Source organism: Mustelus asterias, chromosome 26, assembly GCF_964213995.1.
Source record: "Mustelus asterias chromosome 26, sMusAst1.hap1.1, whole genome shotgun sequence".
Lineage (NCBI taxonomy): Eukaryota > Metazoa > Chordata > Chondrichthyes > Carcharhiniformes > Triakidae > Mustelus > Mustelus asterias.
This window is the reverse complement of record NC_135826.1, coordinates 31,032,639-31,059,092: the sequence shown is the minus strand read 5'-3', so window position 1 is coordinate 31,059,092 and position 26,454 is coordinate 31,032,639. Positions and strand designations below refer to the sequence as shown.

The following is a 26,454-nucleotide window of genomic DNA, read 5'->3' as shown; positions in this document are numbered from 1 at the left end:
GCGTCAATTCTAATAACTCCCCCTCAATAATGTTTACCACGTAGTTGAACACTTCGTTAAAAAAAAATTAGGTGCAAGGTTTTAGAATATTTAATTCATAAAGGTTTTGGCAAGCACATGGCTTGGGTAGGGCTGCTCCATTTCAGTTTTCTTTTAAAAATGCACAATTTCTCCACCAATCTTCACATTCCTACATTCTCATTTAAAGTTCCATGGGCTTACTTGTCATTACAGTGTGAAATCAGATTTCAAATAGGAGTTTTTCCTTTTTGCCCCTATCAAACGGTCACACAACAAAATGTTTTTTCTTCCACACAATATACTGTAAAAAGTTTTTATTAAGAAGGTTTAAGTCAAAAAATAAAACTCTTAATACAATTTCATACCGTCAAGTCAGTTCAGCAAATATATATCAGTACTTTAGCCATGTAAGGTTAAAGGTCCATTATCTTAAAATAAAATATATTTAGTTTTTAAAATTTATTCAAATAAAGTACATTTTCAGTCCTATAAATTCCCTACATATACATAGTAAGAGGTAAACAAATGATAAAACTTGAATATTTAGTAATCTGTACTGGTGCTGTCACAATTAAACTCTGGTGTTATAAAACATACAACCACTCGGCTTTTCTCAGCTATGTGTACAAGATATATTCTATGCATTAAAAAATAAAATGCTAGGTAGAAATTTTAAAAACTCATATCTGCAAAGTGCGGCGGACCTTTCCTTTATTTAAATCTAACTGAATACTGTCATAGTAACTTTGACAAGCAGTACACAATCAGCACATGTGGTTACAACTGCTCAACAATATCTAACTTATTTCAAAATTGCCAATGATGACTGGGTTAAAATTAAAGCTAATTTGTAAACATCTCCTCTAGGAAATATAGTCTTCCAGTCGAAATAAAATAAGGTTTGTCTAGGGTATATTGTACAGCGGTTATTCTGTTCTTTGTGTTGCCTGCAGTACTTGCTAGGACATGATGCCGCTAAGAAAATATACGAATGGCCTGTGATGCTGGTTTTTGGCAGACAGGGCACTTGGGCTCGGCTTTCTCACATATGCGGTTGGCACACTCCATGCAGAAGTAATTGTGACCACAAGGAACAAGTGCTGCAATCACTTCGCTCTCTCGGCAAACTACACAGTCACGGTTGTTTTTCTGTCTGCTTTCAGAACCACTCGAGTCTGTGGGGGAGCCAGATGTTGCTGAGGTACTCCCTGGGAGTGAAGACGATGAATAGCCTGGACTGTTAGAAAAGGCAGACAGGGATGTCTGGTTAGGTAGCCACGCTAAATTAGCTAAAGGGTCACTTTGCACACGCCTAGCCAATGGATGGTCAAGGGCACTACCGTCAGAAATGGTGGGTGATACACGGAGAGTGGAAGAGCCACTAATGCTGTTAGTGCGTCTTTGGACAGTTGAGCTACCATTAAAGGCTTGAATTGGATTGCCATGCTCAAATGGAGACCATATCATGCTGTGAGGCCCACTAAGACAATCAATTGCAGGATACTCCAAGCCCACATCACGCTCATCTGAATTGACAGAGGTAAGTGATTCCCCAAATGTGAAGCCACCACTGCCTGTACTGAATGGACTTGTTGGACTGGTATCTGCTAATCTATTGCTGTAATAGGAATCAGTGGAAGTACTTCCCAAAGAACTTAGGCTGTCATTTCGAAAGCTAGCAGCAGGTCTGCGGGCTGGATTTGGGGCCTTGGACCATAGGCTTCCAGTAGTGCCGATGCCATCTAAGCTTACATCAGTTCCATTGGAGTGAAAGTCATTGTCTGCTGTTAAGTCAATAAGCACACCAGTTCTCATTGAAATATGAGCCTCAATTTCCTCTCTGGCCCGATCCACATTTTCTGGCATGCCTGTGACCTCAAAGACTGGTTCTTTGTCACGACTTGGAGTGACTATGTACGTATGAGTTGTTTGCTGAATCCGTTTTATGGTAGCTCCTTTTGGTCCTACCACAAGCCCCACCACACGATAAGGCACACGCACCTGGATTGTTGTCTGCCCTGGCAGGTTTGGAGGCCCTGCCACAGCTCCTGCCAGTCCATTTGTTTTGTTGCGAGATGCTCGGATCATTGAGAAATGTTCTGCTGCAGAAAGAATCTCTCTTTTGGCCATGGCTACGTCCTCCTTTCTTCCAGTGACAATAAATACAGGCTCCTCACCTCGAACGGGGGTTTTTATGTACGTGTTTGTCTTTGCTCGAAGGGCCTTAATTTTGCAACCTTTGAAGAAAAAAAAATTATGTTAGACAAATTTTAAAAAGTAGTGCCTTTATTGAAATGTATGGAAAGATTGGCAGATGCTGGTGTAATTTACAAAGTGTTATATTTTGAACAATGTAGCTGTCCCTTCTATTTACCATCTGAGTAATAAAGCTTCTTTAAAAACCCATGCATAATTTTTTTTGTTTGGTAGGTTGGAGGTTGGCAAAGATGGTACAAGAAACAAAACACAAACATGGTATATAATTCCACGGCTTTGAGGAACTGAAGAAATATTGTCACAAGTGCTTGCATTAATACATTTAAAGCTGCTATGTCTTGTATAACGAAAAATGATTAAACAAAACTTCTCTATAAATGAGACTTCTTGCTTTTAACATGTGCTGTAATGGGCATGGAGATAGAATTCTTCCAATAGGATCACTATCTTGGGTTTACATTACCCAATGCATATACATAAAGAAACAGCTGCTTGAAACCATGATCAGAATTTAAAATGCAAGCTTGCAAGCACAGTGATTTGTGTTCATACATGGATTTAAACCAAAGGCTTTTCTAAACATAAGCATTAAAACAAATTGTATAGATATATCCTACTGCCTGGTCACCCCCCACTATTGAAACTGCACGGTTAAAAAAATAATCTAGTTAGTAGCATTCTGTTCTACAATGCAGCATTGACGATATTGTACAAGTACAAGCTAGGTGCAAATCTAGACTGTTGGTTCAATATGTAATCCAAGTGGTTTAAAATGGAAACTGAATAATCTGGAGTGATAACTTCCATGTCATGATGAAACAAGACATTCATAGAGAACCAGTATCAAATAATTATGCAATCAGATGGCGAAATATAGGTTTCCAGTAGGTGCACATCTACCACAATTACTCAGAGCAAACCATTAACTGAAACAATTTAAGAGAAAAGGATGATGCTTTATCAATGCAGTAGACTTGAACCCTTAAAGTTTGTCATCATACATGATGTATAGTAAATATGATAGCATCTTAAGGATGTACTATGTATTCTGAATCCTAGCTGCTAGTACACACAAAGGGTGTTTGCATCATGTTGCGTTTAAAGGTCAATCCCAACATTTAATACTAGCAGGTCTCCCATTGAATTGCTCAGCTATCCTGGTACCAGTGTGTGGATTCTAACTTTTATGATGGCATTGCTACTGCTGCCACACAACAGTGCTTCATCTTTCATTCGAGTGCAGTAAATTTACTTGGGTAATATATCACAAAATTCAAGGCTAGAGCACATTAAATATCACACTCTGACCCAGGTGCATGCGATAAACCCAGCTGACAATGGTACAAAATCTTCACCCAAGGCACAATTAGTTCAAAATTTCAACCTAATGGGGTAACGGTAACTTTAATGGGGTAACTGCATAAAATGCTAAGAAAAAAAAAGAATTTGTTGTATTGAGCACGGTGAAAATACTCAGTCAAAGTAGTTTAAAGTCTTAAAGGGAAGCAGAGTTCAGGGATGGAATTCCAGACAGCTAACGTCACAGTGTTGACTACAGAGTGGTCGTGAAAGAGTGCTTCATTAACACGCTGCTAAGGTCAGGAATGTGGTGCAAGTGGGAATTCCTCTGGTAAATATTTCTCAAGCTAAATTGTTCAACGTTTAGAATTTGACTTAGAACTTTAAAAATGGTAAAAGAAACTGCTAGCTAACTCAGGTGCTTAGTTTAATGGAAACTGCTCGTCAGTGGCAGTTAACTGTCAATCAGCTATAAGCAGTTGCCTGAATAGGTGTTAATTATGATAGCAGGAAGTTGAATTGAAAGTTGTAACTTGGGTTCGAATCAAACTGTACATAAATAAACACGATTGTTGCCACAAAGAGTGGTCATGAAAGAGTGATTTGTTAACAGAATGGTAAAGTTGGGAATTCAATGCTGAGGAAGGAGGTATTGCTTGCTTTTTTACCTCAAGTATATGCTGAGTGTCTTTCTTTTGGCTGTAAGCTAAGGAACTGTAATTAGATGTTACATTACTAAATTGGTAACAACAAACTAGATAAATCAATTATAAATAAAGCCAAATAATCAACGAACATTAACTTAGAAAATAAATAGGGTTAGATAAACATGGCAAAACAGGTGATGGGAGTTTGTGCAGAGCACTGCAATCCCGGATATCCAGCCTGAAGGACTTTGGCTCAGAGATGTGGAGTTGGAATGCAGACATTGCAGGGCATCAAGAATAGGGTTACCAGGATGCAGTCAAACCACTTAGATTAAGTAAAACTTTAGAGTTGGCCAATGGCAATTCAATTGGTGGTGGGGGCAGGGTAGTGGAGGAGAATGAAAAGGAATTTGGTAATGATAGCAAAAGCATAGTCAGAGGAATAGGTACAATACTTTGCAGCTGTGACCAGGACTTCTGAAGATTGTCTTGCCTTAAGCCATGGCACCTGGCAGGCCAGGTGTTTGGGTACTAAGGGATATGGGGATTTGCAGTAACCTGGAGCCAAGGTAGATCAGCCTTGATTTTACCAAATGGCAGAGCAAGGCTGGAAGGGTCAAATATCTTTCTCCAGCTCCTACTGCCTATGGCTGCCAGTGGTGGGGCAAAGGGAGTAGGATGCAGAAAAGGGCAGAAGAATATTGTATTCATGCAGAGCAGAAGGAAGTTAATGAAATGTGACAAGGCCGTGAGAGGATTTAAACATGACAATGCAAATTCTAAATTTGAGCTGACATAGGTAAGCAAGAGCAGGGCATGATGAGTAAATTTGATTTAATATAGGATAGGATGTGAGCAGGAGAGCTTTGGATGAGTGTAAAGATGAAACTGCCCAGGTGAGTAGGAATAATTAAGTTCAGAAGCAACAAAGGCAGAAGGATCTGCAGAAAATGGTTAAAGCAGAGGAGGAGTCAGATGATGCTAGAGGTGGAAAAATGGCAAGAGGATAAGAGAGCTAGAAGCTTCGCTCAAGTCAAATTGGAATCGGAAGCTGAAAACTCATCCTGATTCTATCGACAATGGTTGAGAAGGGACATGGAGTCAGTGGCAAATATAGGACTTACGGCAGAGGTCCAAAACAATGGCTTTGTTCTTCCCAGTATTTAATTGGTGGAAATTGCAGTTTATCCAAAACAGGATATCAGACCACCAGTCTGACAACACAGACAGTTAGCAATACTGTAAAGAAGTCAGATTTATTTCTGATGTACTGGGGTGGTGGACAATTTTAGTAGAAAATAATGAGGTTTGACAGCACCCAATGTGGTCTAGTCAAATCTATTGATAGATGACTAATCCAGTTGCATTTCAGATCATAAAGTTTTAAAGTTTATTTATTTGTCACAAGTAGGTTTATGAACTTACTGTGAAAATCCTGAGTCGCCATACTCCAGCACCTGTTCGGTACACAGAGGGAGAATTTAGCATGGCCAATGCACCTAACCAGCACATCTTTTGGACTGTGGGAGAAAACCCGAGCACCTGGAGGAAACCCACACAGACACGGGGAGAATGTGCAGACTCCGCACAGTGACCCAAGCTGGGAATCGAACCCAGGTCCCTGGAACTGATAGGCAGCAATGCTAACCACTGTGCCACAATGTCGCCCCATTTATACCTGTGGTTTTGGCTCCAATAGATAACAGTATTTTGCTCTAGATAAGAATATCATAGGTGGATGCGTGTGTTTTAACAGATCAATCGTTGCAGAATTATGGTGACAAATGGAAAGTTCAAAGGTTAGATAGACAGTCAAACTCAAATCTTCCCATGGTTTACTTTATGACAGAAAATACTGAAGAGCAGATGGATCATTAAACCCTTACTTCATATATTAAAAAATATTCAATGGGAGAAAATTTAAAACTTTGCTACTTTGGCCTTCATTGAGAGGGGTTTCGAGTACAGGAGCAGGGATGTGTTGTTGCAATTATACAAAGTCTTGATGAGGCCACACCTAGATAGAGTATTGTGTGCAGTTTTGGTCTCCTATTCTGAAGGAGGATGTTCTTGTTCTCGAGGGAATGCAGCGAAGGTTTATCAGGCTGATTCTGAGGATGGCGGGACTGATGTATAAGGAGAGATTGACTAGGTTAGGATTGTTTTCGTGGATTCAGGGTAGACCGCTAAGGATGGAGGTGAGGAGCCATTTCTTCACCCCAAGAGTGGTGAGCCTGTGGAATTCATTACCACAGAAAGTAGTTGATGCCAAAACGTTGAATGTATTCAAGAGGCGGCTAGATATAGCACTTGAGGCGAATGGGATCAAAGGTTATGGGGAAAAAGCAGGATTAGGCTGTTGACTTGCATGATCAGTCATGATCGTGGTGAATGGCAGAGCAGGCTCGAAGGGCCAAATGGCCTCCTCCTGCTCCTAACTTCAATGTTTCTTACTAATGCCAATACTGATCCATTGCAGACTTTTCAACTGTTTGAGAACAAGAGACCTCTAGCTTATCCAAAGGTCTAACTTTTGAGCCAGAAACTGCTCTGGTTATGATCTTAGAAAGCTGAGGATCCTTGCAACACCAGTGGCACTAAGCTCTGGCAATCTTGCTCTCAAATTCAGTTGTGTAGGAATTAACATTTCTTATTGTGGGGCCTTGATAATTGGAAAGACATGCTGCCAGTGACGTTCTTCACCAAATAAGTCTTCAATCAGAATACCAAAAACACTCGTGTTTGCAATTTGCATGCAGTTTCATGAAATTATAAAGTGTATATTTGAAACGGCAGACGCAGCAGCATTTAATGCAAGCTGGAAGTGTTACCTTTTAATAGGAAGAATGAAGAGGGGCAATATGAATGAAATGGTACAATTTTAAAGGGGATAAGGTACCAGATACCTGGGTGTGTACAAAAATCTTTGAAGTTGACTGGACATGTTGAGATGGCTGTTTTAAAAATGCATGTAGGCTCCTTAGCTTTATTAACATTGAAAAAGGGTACAAAAATAAGGACATTATTGTAGACCTTTAAAGGGTTAGCCCTCAGTTCAGGACACTGCACTAGAACGCTATCAGGGATGAGCGACTTCAGTTATGTGGAGAAACTGGAGCTGTTATCCTTAGTGCAGAGAAGGTTAAGAGGAGTTTTGATAGGTGTTTAAAATCATGAATGTTTTTGAATGATTTAATAAAGAGAGCGTTACCAATGGCAGATGCATCAGTAACCAGATGATACTGATTTAAGGTGATTGACAAACGGTTCAGAAGTGAAATGAGGAAACTTTTAGTTTCTTTTTACACAACAAGTTGTGCTCATGAACACACTGTCTGAAAAGAGGGTAGATTCAATAGTAATGTTCAAGAGAATTGGACAAATATTTGAAGGAGGAAATGTAAAGGTCGAGCAGCAATGAGCAGAGGAGTTGGATTAATTCAATGGGTCTACCATAGACACAGTGGGGCTGTAGTATACCATTTTATAATTCTTTGCTATGCCCTAGGCTTCATGGTACAAACTGTGGCCCAAAGAAATTTGGCTATCCCTGTTGCAAAATGACTCAAATCAACATCATATTAATACAGTTTATGAATGGAATCTCACTTTCCCATTTAAAAAAAATCAAATACCATGGTTTTTTAATGTAGATTTTTCTGCTCCTGAGATTTCTGCAACTAGATGACCTCCATTTAACTACATTTTAATTAACATTTCCATTATACATTATTACAAGTGGCCAATAAGTGTTGTTTCAGCAGCACTTTGCCATTTCCTTACTGGGCTACAAAATAAAGGAACAGAAATGTAAAAAAGACATACAATCTGTGAATATTTCAAATACATAATCTTCCATAGGATCAGAGTTGCTGAGACTATGCAACACCATATTTTTTCTTCTGTAATGAAAACAATGAATATAACCACTTAAGCAGGTTATCAATTGGAAAACCACTGCCAAAGATTTAGGCTGATCAATATGAATAACTATATGACTGACCGTGCTTGAGGATGGCATCAGGTTGAATTTAATGATCAATGTTGTCAATAGAACACTTTCTTACTTTGGCACCCATCAAAAACAAGGCACATCCACTCAAGTGTTTTAACTTCATTGCTTTACTTCAAGCATTTTTAAGAGTCCACATCAGCTGTCCACCACCAAGTGCTAATTTAGTACCAGATGGCAGTTTTGTGCTGCGTGCCCTATTCCCACTAAAATACAGACTAGAGAAACCCAAGTTCATTGGATTGATCGATGTAATTCCTAAGGATCACTTTATCCAAATTGGTAGCGTTCTATTTAAGGACTGCAGCACAATTTAGGTTCACATTCCAGTCTGTGCAATGCCAAAGGAGACCAGAGTTATTTATGTTGTTGACATTCATATTTAATAGTTCAAATATCCTACAACTTTTTATAAAATCATAGAATGATTACAGGAGGCCATTCAGCCAGTTGTGTCCATGTCAGCTCTTTGCAAGACCTACACTCCCACCCACTCTCCATAGCCCGAAAGATGTTTTCTCTTCAGATAATTATCCAATTCCTTTTTGAAAGCCACCTTAAAGGCTATAAGCTACAGGGCTATGGGCCGATGCAGCAAGGTGGAATTAAAAAGGGCACTTGGGTGTCCTCAATCTGACAAGATGGGCCAATGACCTCCTTCAGTTCTGTAACTTTTCTATAGTTCTAATAGGCCTCCAAAACACTCCTTGCAGTGCATTCCTGATTGTAACCACTTGCTGCATTAACAAGACGGTCCTCTTGTCACCTTTCATCTTAAATTGCTGTATTCTGGTTAAAGTATGATATTCTTTGTTCTGGCCCAAATTCCCCCAGAATCGTTAGCTCCTCACTAACTTCACCCCACATCCCCTAGTCAGCTGTTTAAATTCAAACACCCTGCAAACAGTTTATGTTCCATCTGATAAACTCTCCTTTAAATCTCAGCTCCTAGTTCATTGTGTTCTGTGAAATTCCTGTGTTCATAGCATCCTTTTATAGAAATCATAGAATTCTTACAGTACAGGTGGTCATCATTTAGCCCATCGAGTCTGCACTGACTCTTGACAAAATACCTTACCCAACTCCCGCCCCATCCCCATAACCCCACGCATTTAACCCACTAATGCCCCTAACCTACACATCTCGGGACACTAAGGGGCAATTTAGCATGGCCAACCCACCTAACCTGCACATCTTTGGACTGGTGAGCAAACTGGAGCACTCAGAGAAAACCCACACAGACAAGGGGAGAACGTGTAAACTCCACACAGTCACCCAAGGCTGTAATTGAATCCGGGGCCCTGATACTGTGATGCAGCAATACTAAGCACTGTGCCACGTGCTGCCCTTCTCATACATGCCCTTTTTCAGGAGCTAGCACCATGGGTATTTGGAGGGCATTCACTGCCTGTGGTTTTGGATGTCACAGCTGCCCTCAACCTTTACATGACTAGCTCCTTTCAGGGCTCCATGGGGGACCTTTATGGCATCTCGCAAGCCTCTGCACACAAGTGCATCAAGGATGTGACGGACACACTCTTTACAAGGGCAAATAAATGCATCAATTTTGACCAGATCAGGCAAGCCAGGATGCAAGAGCCATGCGATTTGTCCAGATTACTGGCTTTCCATAGGTGCAGGGTGCCATTTACTGCACTCGTGGCTCTCCAATCCCTGTGGCACCAAAGATCACAGTTCAAGGGCTTCTACTCCCCAGTTGTTCAGCTGGTCTGCAGCCACACAAAGCACATCCTATGATTCTGAGGAGTGCACATGATTCATACAACTTGAGACATTCTCAGCTCCTTGCCATTTTGAGGGTCTACAGACTACAGGGCTGGATCCTCAGCAACTGGGGATACGCACTGAAGATGTGGCTGATGACACCCGTACAGAGGTCAGAGTGCAACTGGGGGGTCCCCCAAACTAGGAGTCATAGTTTGGAGATAAGTGGTAAACCTTTTAGAACAGAGGTGAAGAGAAATTTCTTCACCCAGAGGGCGGTGAATCTGTGGAATTCACTACCACAGAAAGTAGTTGAGGGCAAAACATTGTCTTATTTCAAGAAGAAATTAGATATAGCTCTTGGGACTAAAGGGACCAAGGTAGAGATCAGGATATTGAATTCGATGATCAGCCACGATTAAAATGAATGGCGGAGCAGGCTTCAGGGGCTGAATGACCTATTCCTGCTTAGAGTTTCTCTGTTTCTATCTTTGGACTGTGGAACGGAATTAGAACAACCGGAGGAAATTCACACAGACACTCGGAGAATGTGTAAACTCCACACAGTCACCCAAGGCTGATTGAACACAGGTCCCTGTGAGGCAGCAGGGCTAACCACTGTGCCACCATGCCATTCTTGGAGCCATCGTGGAGCAGAGCATTGGGGTGCTCAAAATAAGGCTCCAGTGCCTGGACTGCTCTAGTAGAACCCTGCAGTACAGTTCACAGAGGGTGCTGCATATTGTAGTCACCTGCTGCGCCTTTCACAACCTGGCACTTCAACAGGGACGGGAACTGCCTGAAGAGGAAATTGAGGAGTGAGGATATGATAGGATGTCAAACTGAAGAAGAGGTGGCAAGGCAGTTGAGCACAATGCAATGGCGATTGCCAGATGAACTCAGGCCGCGCTCATAGTCACCCAATTGATGACATGGGCCACTGAGCATATTACTTCAATAAGCATTGCTCTCCCACCTGGCTGCTGCCTTTCCACCTGTGCCACAAACGGACATTTAAAGCTGGAAATCACCAGGAGAGCTGATTTATGCAGATATGAATTCAAGTTTTCTTTATATCCCAAACAATATTCTAGAACTGATATTTTACTTGCCCAACATCTGAATCCAAATCCCCCTTGTGTAAGTGTAGCAAATATGTAACTCTGTAGGTGTATATAATTTACTTGCCATTTTATTAACATTGCTGTATAGTATAATGATCCTTGGTTGAAACAAAGTTAGCCGAATAGGGTAAGCCAATTCTTCAGCAGCTAATACAGCATCACAATGCACAAGTGCAGCGGGTGAGATTGAATTCTGAGAGTTTCGTGCAAAACAGGAGTGCCGGAAGCTTCCCGAGACAACTGAATGTTTATTCTGTGGATACACAATTTCTGGTGAAACTTGAATTTTAAAATGGTGGATTTCTTATTCGAGGTGATGGATGGATGACATGAAAAATGGATGCCCGTAATGAGGCATTGGTCCCAGTGTTTTCATGCAGTGGCATCATCAAAACCTCCTAGGCCAGTCAACCTCCTGCAGTACAAAATTCTCAGTCCTAATCAGCTAGGGCCTCAAATTCTCTATCTCTAATGCCCGACAGACAAAACAATGTCTCTAGTTTCATTTTTCAGTGCTCCATTGCTGGAGCATCGCTCAATCACATTCGTCAATATTGCTAAAATAGGTTTACATTTGTTACCTTTATGTTTTCAGAATCATGGATAAAACACCTGTACAATTGGACATTTTTAATATCTCTCAATGGACTTGATTCTCTTGCATGTATATCTGTACAAGTGTGAAAACTCCAGCAAAACCTCCAACTGCTGGTGTTGAGCGATCAGCATAAAGAGACAGCATAAAGATAATGCAAAAATCAATTGATCTCAACCATGCTAGAGAGACAGAGGTGGACTTAAGAACCCACTCTTTACGCATACAAATCTTCAACAATTACTAGATGCAACTTGGAGCTAGTCTGGCGCCATATTCTACAAGTGTGACCTTGCGGCACTGGCACGCTCTTATCGCTTTTGAAAATGCTGACTCATGCCGAGATAGAGCCCCACAGTTACTGATTTGGTACCTCATTTTAGGGACATTTATTCGGATGCGAGCCTAGCCACTAAATGGACTATTCCACCACTAAGAGTATTGCAGATCAAGCAGATTTTATCTTCACCAATATTCTCCCCAAAATACTTTCTTGCAGGAAGCAACAATTTCCACAAGCAGAAATTTGGTCAGATTTTTCTGCCCACTGGCCCTGAAGCAAATTTTAAACACCCTCTATCTTTCCTTCCGTTGCAGGCATGGTTGAGATCAATTGAGTCAGCAAGTTGGAGAAACTGGGCCCTTCCTGCCTTACATAAATGTACTGAACCAAAGCAGCTCAGTGTTTTGTTGCTATTATGATTCCGATTCGGCTGCTTGCTCATTAGGAATTCAACAGTGCACCACTGAATCTTTAAAAGGCTCTGATTTGGGCAAGACTAAAATTTACACAATACTGCAAATATCTGAGACACGTCGTGTGGACAACATGAATTCTGGCTCAAAGTAAAAGATACCAAACAGAAAATATGTACACTTTTGGCACAAGTCTCTCGCTCCAAAGTTGCATATGAACTGAGGATCCATTTACTCTGTCTCAAACACACTGAATTTCAACCTCAGAGGGTCTCTCAAACTTAATTAAGGTGAGATTTACTGTTCTCTCACTTACAAATGTACAATTGAGAGTAGTTTTCTAATATGAACTTGACTACTAGCAACTGGACTACACCAGTCTAAACCTAACTGAGGAACAGTCTTATCAGCATTATCTAAAATCAAATGTGTCAAAAGTAAAAGAATGGGATTTTAAAATCATACTATTGATTATAGTATGACTGTAGAGGCAGCCCAAGTGCATACCAACAGCTGTATAATTATTTCAACACCATCCCCACCAAAATCAAAGCATTACCAAATCATAATGCTAAAAGAGCTCAGCAGGTCATCACCAAATCAAGCTTGATTAGTACAAAAGAATGTGTTAAAATGTACATTAAATGAAAAACATTAACATAACTTACTGACATACACTTCATTATATCTTTAAGTACATATTAAAATATTTCATACTGCATAGAACTGGTAATGAATCCCAAAATAAGCCTCTAACACCAATTATCTGATCAATTTCAAGTCAACTTCAAACTGCAATTCCACATATGTCATTGTTGTCATTAGAAACATTCAAAATGGCAAAAGGCTCCTTAAAAGCAAAACAATCCATCTATGGGCATATCTTAATTTATGAAAATTGGCTAAGTCTACAATACACAAACTCAACTAAGCAGGTCTTGTCTGTAGCTGCTGCAGTCCTCGTGTACATTTTCTGCTTAAGACTATACCAAATAGGATTTCTACCACAAATGTCTTGCTGAGCTATAATCAAAAAGATGTGCATAGCTGCTAACAATTTAAAAATTAGCAAGTTGAGCTTCACAATTTTTATTCCGCTGTTTAAAAGACATCCAAAATGTTTCAGCTTTCCCTTTCTGCAAATTTTCTCTGGTTTCACCATTTCCATCTTTCTTTCCCTGTAATCTCTGCCAATCACCTTCACCAACAACAGTTAACTCTGCACTCTCACTATACTTAAACCCTCAAATGTACTTGTCAACTGGCTAATGTGGCTGTATGCTGTCAGATACGACGGGACTATCATAATACAGAGCATCACACCACCACCCTGACTAAAACTACCACTTTCTTGGAGAGCAGAAACAACTCAACCTTTCCAAGATCAAGACCATTTACTGAGTTGTTCCTGCCTCGGAAGAACTACCAACTTTCCCTACTTCCCTCCATCCTCATTCTCTGTAGTTTCTTTACAGTCTTCACTTTCAGCATAATCATCCTTGAAGCTTGCCTCTCTCAATCATTGCCTATCCCAACTGCTGACCACCCAACTTCAGTGAGGACTTCAGTGATACTGCCACTGGATTCATAATCTAGAGGCCCAGAATGATGCTCTGGGGACAGGGCTCAAATCCCACCATGGCAGCTGGTGAAATTTGAATTCAATTAATAAATCTGGCATTATAAAGAAGATCTCAGTAATGGTGGTCTAAAACTATTAATTGTCATAAAAACCCATTGGATTCACCAATGTCCTTTAGGGAAGGAGATCAGCCATCCTTACCTGGTCTGGCCTACATGCAACTCAGTCCCACAGCAATATGGCTGACTCTTAACTGACCTCTGAAATGGTACGGCAAGCCACATAGTTTAAGGATAATTAGAGATGGGTGAAAAATACTAGTCTGGCCAGTAACGTCTACACCGTATGAAATTAATAAAAGTCTCATGCTGATCAGCACGGTTCTTACCATTTGTCAGCCATGATTCAGTGGCCTGAATGATTCATACTTGCCTGAAGGTTATGGGTTCTCACAAGATTCCCGTTCCAAAGACTTGAGCAACATAATCAACAGGCTGACTAAATTGTCAGAAGTGCCGTCTTTTGGCTAATGTCAAACGTGAGGCCTCAGCTGTCCTCTTGTCCTGACTAATGTATATTCCTCAACCAATATCTTGCTATCACATTGCTGTGTGAAAATGGGTGGTTGCTTGTTAAAGCACTCTGGGACACGCCATGGTTGTGCAAGTCTTTTCAGCTTCAACTGTAATTCTTTCCATCTCTGGTCACCTTATCTTTGACGTATCCTTTGGCTTCAAAATTCTAAACAACATTCTCTTCGAGGGGTACTATTATCTCACCTTGTTAGAAGCCCTGTGCACATAGTTAATATAATTATTACTTAGTTATGGATTCACTTTTCTGCCATCAGCTGCGCCACTAACCACCACATTCTCCCACAATAACGTCTCCTTTGCAATGCAGACATTACACTACCTCCAACGGCTTTGCCTTCAAGCTTAAACTCCTGTCAATCTTAAGGATTCGACCACGGTTTTGCCCTCCATTATTTACAAGCTACTCCTTGCTGACCTCGTCTGGAGGCAAGGGATCAATCCAAATGCACGATGGTAATTCCTAACTCTGCACATATATGGATATATTATACAGGCCTAGACTGTTACTGCATTCTCCAACTACGATGTCAGTCACATCTGGTTAATTTGTAGCAAACTTAAGTGTCAACAAAGCCAAATCTTTGGCATAAACCAGCCCACATTTGCCTCTAACTTACTCCACCAACTTCCTTGGCTACCATCTTAAGACGAAATCATTGATAGTCTACTTCAACCCAAGCTCAACTTCCCCTTCATTGTCACTAAGCCTTTATTTCACCACAATAACTTAGCTCATTTGTCCCCACCATCTCAAAACACCTTAGTTCATTCATCGCCATGATCCATTTTCTTCTAGGTAGCTAATTTAATGTCAATCCTCCATAAATTATAATCGATATGGTACCTGGCCCTAATACATGAAAGTCTGGTGATCTAAGCTTTTTCAAACTCCACAAGCTCTTAATATTCTAATATTCACCCCCACCCCCCTCAAATTCATCCATGGCCTTAACCCTAATTTATGATAGTGAGGTCCAGCATATCATGGACACATTTTGTAATCCTATCCATTCGCTCCACTTCACCAGTAGTTGCCAGACAATGCATAGGGTTCCCTCCACCTCTGCAACTTCACTTGTTTATTTCACAAGCCTGCACCACACCCTGTCACTTTCCCCCATCCTTTCTCCATTGTCTCAATGCACCCTCATTAATTTAAAATGCTTTGAGGTGTCTTACTGCACAGAGTAGTTTTCATGTTTACACTCACCACTCTCACTCTTCCCCGAAGATTCAGAGTTGATGTTTCAAATAGTCTTGGCCGGCTGCAGGGAACTCACAGTAAGAGGGAGTGAGGATTCCTCAGGTGTCTAACAGCAACCTTTGCATGTAGTTTCCCTTCCCCATGCACAAAACACATTGAGGACCATTCACTACATGACTAGAAAGAAAATGATAGTGGTTCAATGCATCCTTTAAATATGCTCTCATTAACTAGAAAGCAAGTATATTTTCTTTCTTCTTGTTGGAAACAAATATAATGGCAATTTAAAAAATTACCCCATCAAGTAAATGCTTTCAGAGGGCAGAGGATTGTAATCAATGAGTAAACTATAATGGGGAGTGCAGCACATTCAATGGGGTTATATTTTTTAAATTATGAAAAGTAAATGCATTTCTTTTTATCTCCTTAACCAAATAGTATGAACTTGCATTCATACATAATCAATGGCCATAGCGAGATTGTGCAGCTTTCAGGTGCAAAAGCAACAAGTGACCTTCACATATTTCAGTCAACTGCAAAGAATGGAAGATAACGTACCGCAGTAATGGCACACAAAGTTTCAGTTGCGATGATAGATTGGATAGAAACACATACAACAAATACTTTCTGCCAATAAAATTGCGATATGATTTAAAACCAATGAACTTAACATTATGCAGAGACTTTGGGAATAAAGTACAAAATAGTTTCAGCATTTTCTCGCATATAGCTAACTTTCATACATCACTAGTAGACAATTTAATATTCATTCAATTCTCTCCCAACATTTACAAACCTGATTTCTCACTTCATTCTTAGCATGTCAGAATTTCTACCACTGCGCAGTGATGGTAGAATCTTTACCTTCTAATCTAACTTTGGAGATTAAAATCAATGATTCTTACAATTACTGTACAGCTCAGCCAAAGCAAAGATTTGGCTTTTCTTCACAATATTTTCCAATAGCTCCTTTGTGATCCTGCGTGAATTATTGTCTTTGCAGGTATACCATTTCCTGCTGCAGTAATTACAAAAGTGTCCAAAACTACTCATCACACAGCACATATATCACTGTACAAATAATGACAAAGTGGTCAAGTCTACGAAAACCTACATTTCACAAGCACCGGTAACTGAGAAAATGTGATGCTTTGCAGGGCACAATCTCATATTACATCATTATTTTCTCTATATCTACCCCTCACCAAACTCAAATAATACAGCCAACTGCCAAAAGGCCACAGATCTTATTTAGATAAAAGAAAAAAAATTGTAAGAGGAAATCAAATAAAAACACTAAGTGCTGAAAGGACACAGTAGTTCCATACAGTGGTTATCACTGATACCTCACAGCATGAGGGACCTGGGTTCAATTCCCAGCTGCATGGGTTTCCTCCGGGTGCTCCAGTTTCCTCCCACAGTCTGAAAGACGTGCTAAATTTTCACAGTAACTTCATTGCAGTGTTGATATAAGCCTACCTGTAACTAATTAACTTTAATCTGCTGAGAGTCAATAGAGCATTTGATCAAATACATTGAGATAATGACATTAAAATATGTTTATCCATGCACACAAAATTTATCCCATTTGTTGATTTCACCAAAATCCTTCAAAGTGCAAGATTGCAAGTTAGCTAGTACACTAATACCAAATTAAAATAATTCCAGTTGAACATTACCAGAAATATTCAGTGCTGTCCAAAAAAAGACAATCTGCAAAATTGAAGGCTGAAATATACCAAAGGGCATCTCCAATTCTATTGTGGGGGTAGCGCTTATTTCATGTTTAAAGGCTAATGTATGTAGATTGGATGGAAGTTAAAACCAGAAATCTTTTAAATTAACCACTGTTAACCACCGATGACTTAAGTGTTGACTGTTGAGTAACTTTTGAGGATACAATGATTTATTGAAAAATCTAATACTTTAAAATAGTGCATCTTGTTTAATTTTGATGAGGAGAATCTCAAAATTACATTATCAAGTTGTATAGAAATTTACAACTTCTATATTTACATTTACAATGTGCCCCCCCCCCCCCCCCCAAAGATAAATACAGGTAAAGAAAAATTGCGTATACTTGCATCTTAAGCTATAAAGCATGATTAGTAACTTGCATTCATACATAATCAGGTTTATTCTTCAGATGCTAGCTATTTTTAACTTGCATCAATCTTTTAATGAAGCTTTTGGTAGTTCTCCACAGTAACAATTATACTCATGAACTCAAAAAAGTCCAAAAGTTAAAAGCATATCATGCTTCGTGCATAATATTGTGATCAGATGCTTTTCAAATAAGTTTAAAAATTGGGAGCAAGAATGATGGTAAAGAATCCCAAAACAATTAACTTTAAATTAGTAAGAAAAATGTGTAAGCACAGTTCAAGGTATGTTTAACCTACAGCATCATTTCTGAATTCATCTTTAATGCACACTCAACGCATTGAAGTTTTTATTTTTTTTAAAAACTTACCAGGACATTTATTTCAATGTATTAATTGGTTTGAGAGTGGTGGCAGCAGAAACAGTCAATAATTTCAAAAGGAAATAGACCTGCAGGGCTACAGGGATCGAACTGGGGAGTGGGACTGAGTGGATTGCTCCACAGAGGGCCAGCATGGACCCGATGGACCATATGGCCTCCTCCTACGCTCTAAGTGACTATGAATATTTGCAACATATTGCATACAAAATATTTGTTTTTAAATGTGCTTTTCAATGCACAAAGGGCATCAATGCTGCTGAATGGAGCACTTCCATTTTAAGGATTCCATCAGTATTCATGAATATCTAGCCATTGGACAGATGCAATATAAAGCTTTCCTTTTACTCTTCCCCAAAAATATACTTCCAATTCAACCATAAGAGCATACTCATTCTAACAGTGAGAGGGGATCCCACTTCATCAATAGCCATCTTTGTCAACAAAAAGTCCGTAGGTAATTTTGTGCGTTACTGCTAGGCCACTCCAAATGACATCAAGCCTGCCCAAATAAATTTTCTACAAGAATCTTTACAGCTTCCACCACAAAAAAAAACTTTCAATTAGTCTTGGCTGAAATCACATTCAGATTTCGGAGGTAAATGGACAAACATTCTAAACCACTTCACTAAATAAAATAAAATTCTATTACTCTAATTTAAAATAATTACAACTGCAATACTGTTTTTCTCATATTGCAGTTTGCATGCCATCTCAGCTCAGTAAGGAGATGTGTGAGCTACACTGAGTTATAGTAACAGTACTAGCATGATAACCCGACTCTTTAGTGATGTCTGAAGTGCAATAAAGTATTCGAAGCACTCTGCAGAGGCAAAGAAACCGACCAAGTAGTAATAGAGAAATACTATTACGCGCTGATCGAATAATGATGGGAGGTTTAGGTTGTTGACCAAAGGCAAGATTAAACAATTTTGGACACTGTTGAAAGAAAGATAGGAAAATTGAGGGTTTTCCAAAAAAAGCACATGAAGCAGTGACAGTAGAAGACTCAGCTATGTTACAAAGCAGAAAAGACCATGAAAGTAAATGAGGGCAGCAATTTCAAAACTGGTGCATTATATCATGCAGAAATTGAATAAGCTGGGAAGAGCAAGGTGACTGTGGAGCTGGACAGGAGTGTTTTGGTCAGGCTGCAACTTGTAAAAATGCTGATGAAATTGAATGCTGGGGAAATCAAAGTCATGGATAAACCTTGCACCAGTAGTAGTTAGACAGAAGTGGAAATGTACACATTCTAAGTATGGCAAAGCACACAAATTTAGGAACATGGGACTGATTTTAAAATTACCTGAAAAGCAAAATGTTCTCTTGTCCAACTGAAGAAATTGTGCGCATAAATCCCCACCATACCCATTTATAAAGTAATTATCCCAAACTGGGTTTAAGCACACATATGAAAGAGTAAACTATGATGCTTTCTGTGGTTGAATAACCTGCTTGTTGACTCTCAAGATTCGCATGGGCAATGTGCAGCACATGCTTGTGCAATATACACTGCTGCAGGTAGGCTGTCAGAAGGGATTTTAAAAAATAGGCAAAAGTATAAAATCAATCCCCTTAAATAAGAGTTGCAAACCAAGCATCCATCAGATTGTACTTCTGGCCTTCCTGTTAATTTGTAAGACCCACTCCCCACATAATTAAACTTCCCAAAAGGGATTTTATACAACAATTGCATTTGAAAAATAAAGTTAACTATATTGACATATACATTTTAATTACAATTTTAACTATCAGAAAGCTGTGGTGTCCACAAATTGTATTTGATGTGCAACTGTAAATAATGCTCTGGCTTCTATTACAAACGTCAGCTCATGAGAACATGGAAGACTGCTGAAGTATGGACATGAGAAAAATGAAACATGAGAAACAGAGCAGAGGTCTACAGAGCGACCCCTGCCCCAATAATGTGCCTTAAAAGCATTTCCAGATGTGAAACGCCTACTGCTGTAGTATACAATAATTGCTTTTACCACAGTAACCCATGCATCGAATTTGAATAAGGTTGTCAATTCAATACATTTAGCTTTTTGAGCGGTTTCCAGACCCTGTGTTGAAACTGCCCAAAAGTCAACAGATGAACGCTCATCAAGTTGCACAGGCTGTCCAGGTGCCAGAGGTAAAAGAATGGTGTTCCAGCTAACTGTGCCATCCATCCCTCTCTAATATATTTTTAATTCAGCGAGACTCTCAAGTTGACTTTGCAGAATGAATGAAGTCCAAAGATCTATAAATGCAGCAGATGCTGTGACACAGTCAAATCGTTCAGTCCTACTGCCAATTCAGTTCTTTTATTGATAGTAATTTTACGCAGTTTAGTGTTGTGTGCCCAGACCCAGTGATGCTGAACAAACAATTAACTCCTGAAAAACTTGAGATTGTATTCACTGCCGAATTTAGGAAAGTGACATTGAGTAGGAATACAATTTAAATTACTACCACTAGCTAAACTGTTCTTTCACCTAGTAATAAGATATTCCAATCTCTGTTACAAATAGGCATTTTGCTTTAATGTTGTGAATCAATACTGCCAACAATAAGATTTATCAGTTTATACCAAGTAGAATTAAGACAAATCTTAACTTCTATTTTCCATGTTGCTGCTTGGCCAAGATCACAGCATGTAGCCTGCACTCTAGAATGGCCTACTAACAACTGTACAATAGCAAACATGATTGACTCTATTGGCAAGTGCCTTTCCTTTTCTTTTGTTGGTCTCTATCCCAACCCATTAACTGATTCTAAATAAATTATAAAATCAAATAGCTGTAATTTCATTCATATCTCAGGATTACCAAAACAGTACTCATTACCCACTTTTACTTCAAACCAATTAGGTGGAGTGAAAAAATACAAAGTAAAAGCAGAGTAAAGTTCAAACCAGAGATCTAAACTGCTTAGTTAGAAGAGGTACATTTGTAACAGCCAGTGTCATAATCTAACTGGCTGCTCAATTTCTAATGCTCCATTGAGACAACAGGCAGACAGCTTTAAATATGGAAAATATACAAACCCATCAACCAGACCAGTACAACTCTCAGGAGTGTTTTAAGGCTTTAGCTATCCTTCTTGCAAAAAAGAAACAGTTCTGTTAAAAACTCTCCGTATAGGATTGACTAGGAGGGTTACAAGTTAGATCTGCAGTAGGAATGCACCCTAAATTTCACCTAAGTTAGTCACCCTAAATTTCATCCCAGGACTTGGGAATGCATTTTGGAGAGTGGTTTGTGTGAAGGGAACAAACATAACTAGTCTGTCCATTGCCATACTATTCAGTGAATCCTGCTGGATATTACATTATGGGAGGCCTAATCAAAGTCAAATGATCTTCTCTCCTCTCCCCCCTCTAGAGAAATAGCCCCAGGATACTCATCATCTGCCTTGCATAGATCTACTTGGACGGAATACCAAAAAGGAATCTTAGAACTGTATCACTTTCAAGGGAACAGCAAAAATATTGAATGGAGAGCAGAAATAATTTATAATAGCATTTGTGATCCTTCCCCCCCCACAGATTTGATTTTTACAATTTTTCATTTAAAAAAATGTAAAGAAAGTAGTTTTATTTAGGGAGCACAAAGCGACACCCTATGCAGTAGCACTTTCTGAAAAAAGTTAACTGCTTTTGTATAAACATCAAAACAAGAGTAATCCAACGATGAGTGACTTTGAGAAATATATACGTCTCAATTTTCAAATGATCTTCTCCTGTTTTTCAAGATTTTCTCAGGCTTATATCAACTGTAGCCAAACTGAATTCCGTCCTCTGCTCTGAAACTGCGTGTACAGAGCCACGCAACTCCCGCCACTTTTCCCCCATTGGAAACCATTGGCCTTGTTTATAAGACATGAAGCTGCCAATCCATTGCTTTCATAAAGAAATGTTTAATAAGCATAAAATGATGGAATTAAGGTTTAAAAAAGAAAATGAGGGGAAAGGGAAAAATTCACAAGTGGAAATATAATCTAAACAGTGCACTTTCCAAAACGTCCAAAAAATGTATCAGCACAGCTGACTAGGGCATTTCTGTGAGAAATACTAAACAAGGCTGAGCTAACTTGCTCAAGAGATCACTAAAATCAGAAAGAAAGCCATTACTCACCTGGTGAGGGTTGCATGACCTGGGTGGAAGTTACCCACCACCTCAGCCAGGTTTACCAGTGACGGTTGCAGGCTTAAAGTAATGTACTTACTCTTGCAATAGAAAGTAAACAACTTCAAACAAGTTAATTTAAACACTCAAAGCCAAAGTGTCATAACTGGTACAAGAAAGATGACACAAAATTCAGCTCCTGGAAATCATTGAACATGCTGATGTGTTTACTTAGATGGAACACTTTCATATGAAGTGCACACGTGTCAAAATGTTCAACCATTTATTTGGCAAGAATATCCAAAACCTGAGCCCAAATGATAACTGTCTCAGTTTCCCACACTTGATTATCACTTTATGATCCTGACAATGTATGTACAAGCATCAAGTAAGTGATGGCCTGTCAAGCTCAAATGTGATAACCCTCCAATCAAACAACCCAACAGCTCTGTCTAGCCTCAATGAAATTGCCCAGCTACAAGTATAATGGTTGGATGCCAATCAGATTCCATCAAAAGCTTTTACAAGATTCAAGAATGGAATAAAAGAGGAATGGGGTGGGAAAATTGAAATTAAAGCAACATTCCAAGAAAGCAACCATTTACTCTGCACTGGATATAGAGAAATTTCCAATATTATGTTGCTCTTGTGGTCTTTAAAGAGGCCTTGCATACCTAGATCAAAAATAACAATGCCAGTATCATTCATTAGCAAAAATGCAAAGTGATAGGAGTTTGTTAGTGTAAATATTTTCTACAAAATTTGGTTTAAATAATTTAGCCATCCTGCAGTGAAAGAATAAATACATTTTTCTGCATGAAAACAAAGATTTAATATATTAATAAACATGGTCAGCTTAACGTCTGTAGTAGGGAAAATGCTGGAATCCATTATTAAAGAGGAGATAGCAGGGCATCTGGATAGAAATGGTTCGATCAATCAGACGCAGCATGGATTCATGAGGGGAAAGTCGTGCTTGACGAACATGTTGGATTTTTATGAAGATGTGACTAGGGCGGTTGATGGAGGAGAACCGGTGGATGCGGTGTTTTTGGATTTCCAAAAGGCGTTTGATAAGGTGCCCCATAAAAGGCTACTGAAGAAGATTAGGGCACACGGAGTTGGGGGTAGTGTGTTAAAGTGGATTGGGGACTGGCTATCCGACAGGAAGCAAAGAGTCGGAATAAATGGGTGTTTTTCCGGTTGGAGGAAGGTAACTAGTGGCGTGCCGCAGGGATCGGTACTCGGGCCGCAACTATTTACCATTTATATAGATGATCTGGAGGAAGGGACGGAGTGTAGGGTAACGAAGTTTGCAGACGACACAAAGATAAGTGGAAAAGTGAATCGTGTGGAGGACGGAGAAGATCTGCAGAGAGATTTGGACAGGCTGAGTGAGTGGGCGAGGATATGGCAAATGGAGTATAACGTTGAGAAATGCGAGGTTATACACTTTAGAGGAAATAATAACAAATGGGATTACTATCTCAATGGAAACAAATTAAAACATGCTACCGTGCAAAGGGACCTGGGGGTCCTTGTGCATGAGACGCAAAAGCCCAGTCTGCAGGTACAACAGGTGATCAAGAAGGCAAATGGGATGTTGGCCTATATTGCGAAGGGGATAGAATATAAAAGCAGGGATGTCTTGATGCACCTGTACAGGGCATTGGTGAGGCCGCAGCTGGAATACTGTGTGCAGTATTGGTCCCCTTATATGAGGAAGGATATATTGGCATTGGAGGGAGTGCAGAGAAGGTTCACCAGGTTGATACCGGAGATGAGGGGTTTGGATTATGAGGAGAGGCTGAGGAGATTGGGTTTGTACTCGTTGGAGTTTAGAAGGATGAGGGGGGATCTTATGGAGACTTATAAGATAATGCGGGGGCTGGATAGGGTGGAGGCGGAGAGATTCTTTCCACTTAGTAAGGAAGTTAAAACTAGAGGACACAGCCTCAAAATAAAGGGGGGTCGGTTTAAGACAGAGTTGAGGAGGAACTTCTTCTCCCAGAGGGTGGTGAATCTCTGGAATTCTCTGCCCACTGAGGTGGTGGAGGCTACCTCGCTGAATATGTTTAAAGCGCGGATGGATGGATTCCTGATCGGTAAGGGAATTAAGGGTTATGGGGATCAGGCGGGTAAGTGGTACTGATCCACGTCAGATCAGCCATGATCTTATTGAATGGCGGGGCAGGCTCGAGGGGCTAGATGGCCTACTCCTGCTCCTATTTCTTATTTCCAAATTACAGTGTAATGCTAAACAGGTTATTGCATCTCAACATAAAAACAAAACCATATTAAGTTAGCGTTTACCAAATACAACTGTCATACACATTTAAGTATTCAAAATTGCGCAAAGGCTCAGCGAGAATCTTACTTTGACCAAAACGTTTTTTTATTAAAGTGAGCGTTTAAGTGTCCAAATGCCTCAAGTCAATTTTACTATCGAGGGGAATTTTTGGAAATTAATCTATTCAAATTATGGCAATATTTGCAGCCCTGGAAACAAAAGCAAAAAACGTGAAACACTTAAATCAATCCCAGACTCCCAGCACTACAGCCTATGATGTCAGCATATAAATCAGAGCATGGCTTGATTCCTGAACAAAGGAAACAATGAACCAGTGAAAAATCTGCCTCCATTTACTAAAAAAAATGATCACCACCTTCAATTCTAACACAAGAACTTACACTTTCTGCTTATATGATAGTACTGAAACAAAATTGTGTTTTTGAAGTTAATTTTCACTTAAATCTTATACAATGGCCAATTCCCACACAGGGTTGGATTCAGAATATCCATCCACCAAGCTTGGGTGTGTGTTATGGGGATATATATACCAACAAAAAAAATGGAACCGACCCACTTTCCAAATGAACAATTTTATCAGTATAATGAAGCATTCAGGGTAAAACTATATTTTGTGAGCAGATTGCAATGGTCAAAGAAATTCACGTTTTACATCGGATGGAGATTTCGTTAGTGAACGCTCCAACGCTTCAGCTGCGGTACTCCATCCATACAAGTCCTGCACACACACACACAAAAAGCTATTTCTGCCCCCTTTCGCGCCACCCCACACAAAGGAACTGCGTTAAACCCAAACTAGAGACTCAACGCCTTCCAACACTGCAGAATAAAATACTGTGAACTATCAGCTCCTGGTGCAGTCAATCGAACCATATCGACAATACACACACTTTTGGAAGATGAGAGATGAAAGCATCCTTTGGAACCATTCAAAAACAAGACAATGCGTCTCCCAACCCCCATCCCAACATAACACATCCTCCACCATACATCTCATGCATAAGAAAGCGTTTTGCCCTCTCAGTGCTCTTTCCATGCTTTGTGAAGTTTCCTTCAAAATTTAAATGCATATTTTAAAAAGTGTTTGTTTTCCTCTGCACATTGCCACAGCCCTTTCCTTTGTGCGATTGCTGCTTTAAACTATTTCCACCTTCCCTTGGAGTTTGCAAAACTTTTTTTTTAACAAAAAAGGAAAAGGAGTGTGTTTTTCTCTTTTGGTCGCTTCCTCAATGCGCGTCTCTTTTACCTTGCCTTCCGACGATCTCGGCCACATGCTCGGAGCTGGGCACCGGCACACACTCGGTCATGTTGACGCTCTTCCTGCGCCCGGGGTCCCCGGGCATGGTGAACAGCGGGGGAGGCGGCGGCACCAGCGGCGGGTGGAAGAGCGAGGCGGCCGAGTGCGGCAGCCCGGCTAGCCCATTCATGCCGCCCTCATCCTCCACCTCCTCGTCGTCCTCCTCCTCCGGCACCACCACCACCACACCGCCGGCGCCCATTCCTCCTCCGCCGCCTCCCTCGCCCAAGAGGCCGTCTCCTTCCTCCCCCAGCCCCAAGATGGAGAGGTGATCCAAGGCGAGCTCCTCTTCCGTCCCGCCGGCGGCGGCGGCCCCACTCGCACCGACAACAACAACGGCACCGGCAACTCCTGCTCCTCCACCGCCGCCGCTACTCATACTCTCCCCGCCGCCGTTACCGCCAGTGTCGCTGACAGGCTCCATCTCGGAGAACATGGAGCCTGGCATCCCGCGGCCGCCCGCCCGGCCGGCTGGCTGGCACTCGGGGCGCGAGAGTCCGGGCTCGCGCTCTCTCCCTCCTCTCTCTCTCT

General features: G+C 40.4%; 1 protein-coding gene across 1 annotated transcript; it reads right to left on the bottom strand.

The window, feature by feature from the left end:
* Positions 1–320: 320 nt before the first annotated feature.
* On the bottom strand, positions 321–26,454 carry LOC144479550 (RNA-binding protein MEX3B-like). Its single transcript, XM_078198396.1, has 2 exons — positions 25,873–26,454; positions 321–2,258 (listed from the first exon to the last, which is right to left on the bottom strand). Exons 1-2 carry the CDS (start codon positions 26,369–26,371, stop codon positions 997–999), a joined length of 1,761 nt encoding a protein of 586 aa, XP_078054522.1. The 5' UTR covers positions 26,372–26,454; the 3' UTR covers positions 321–996.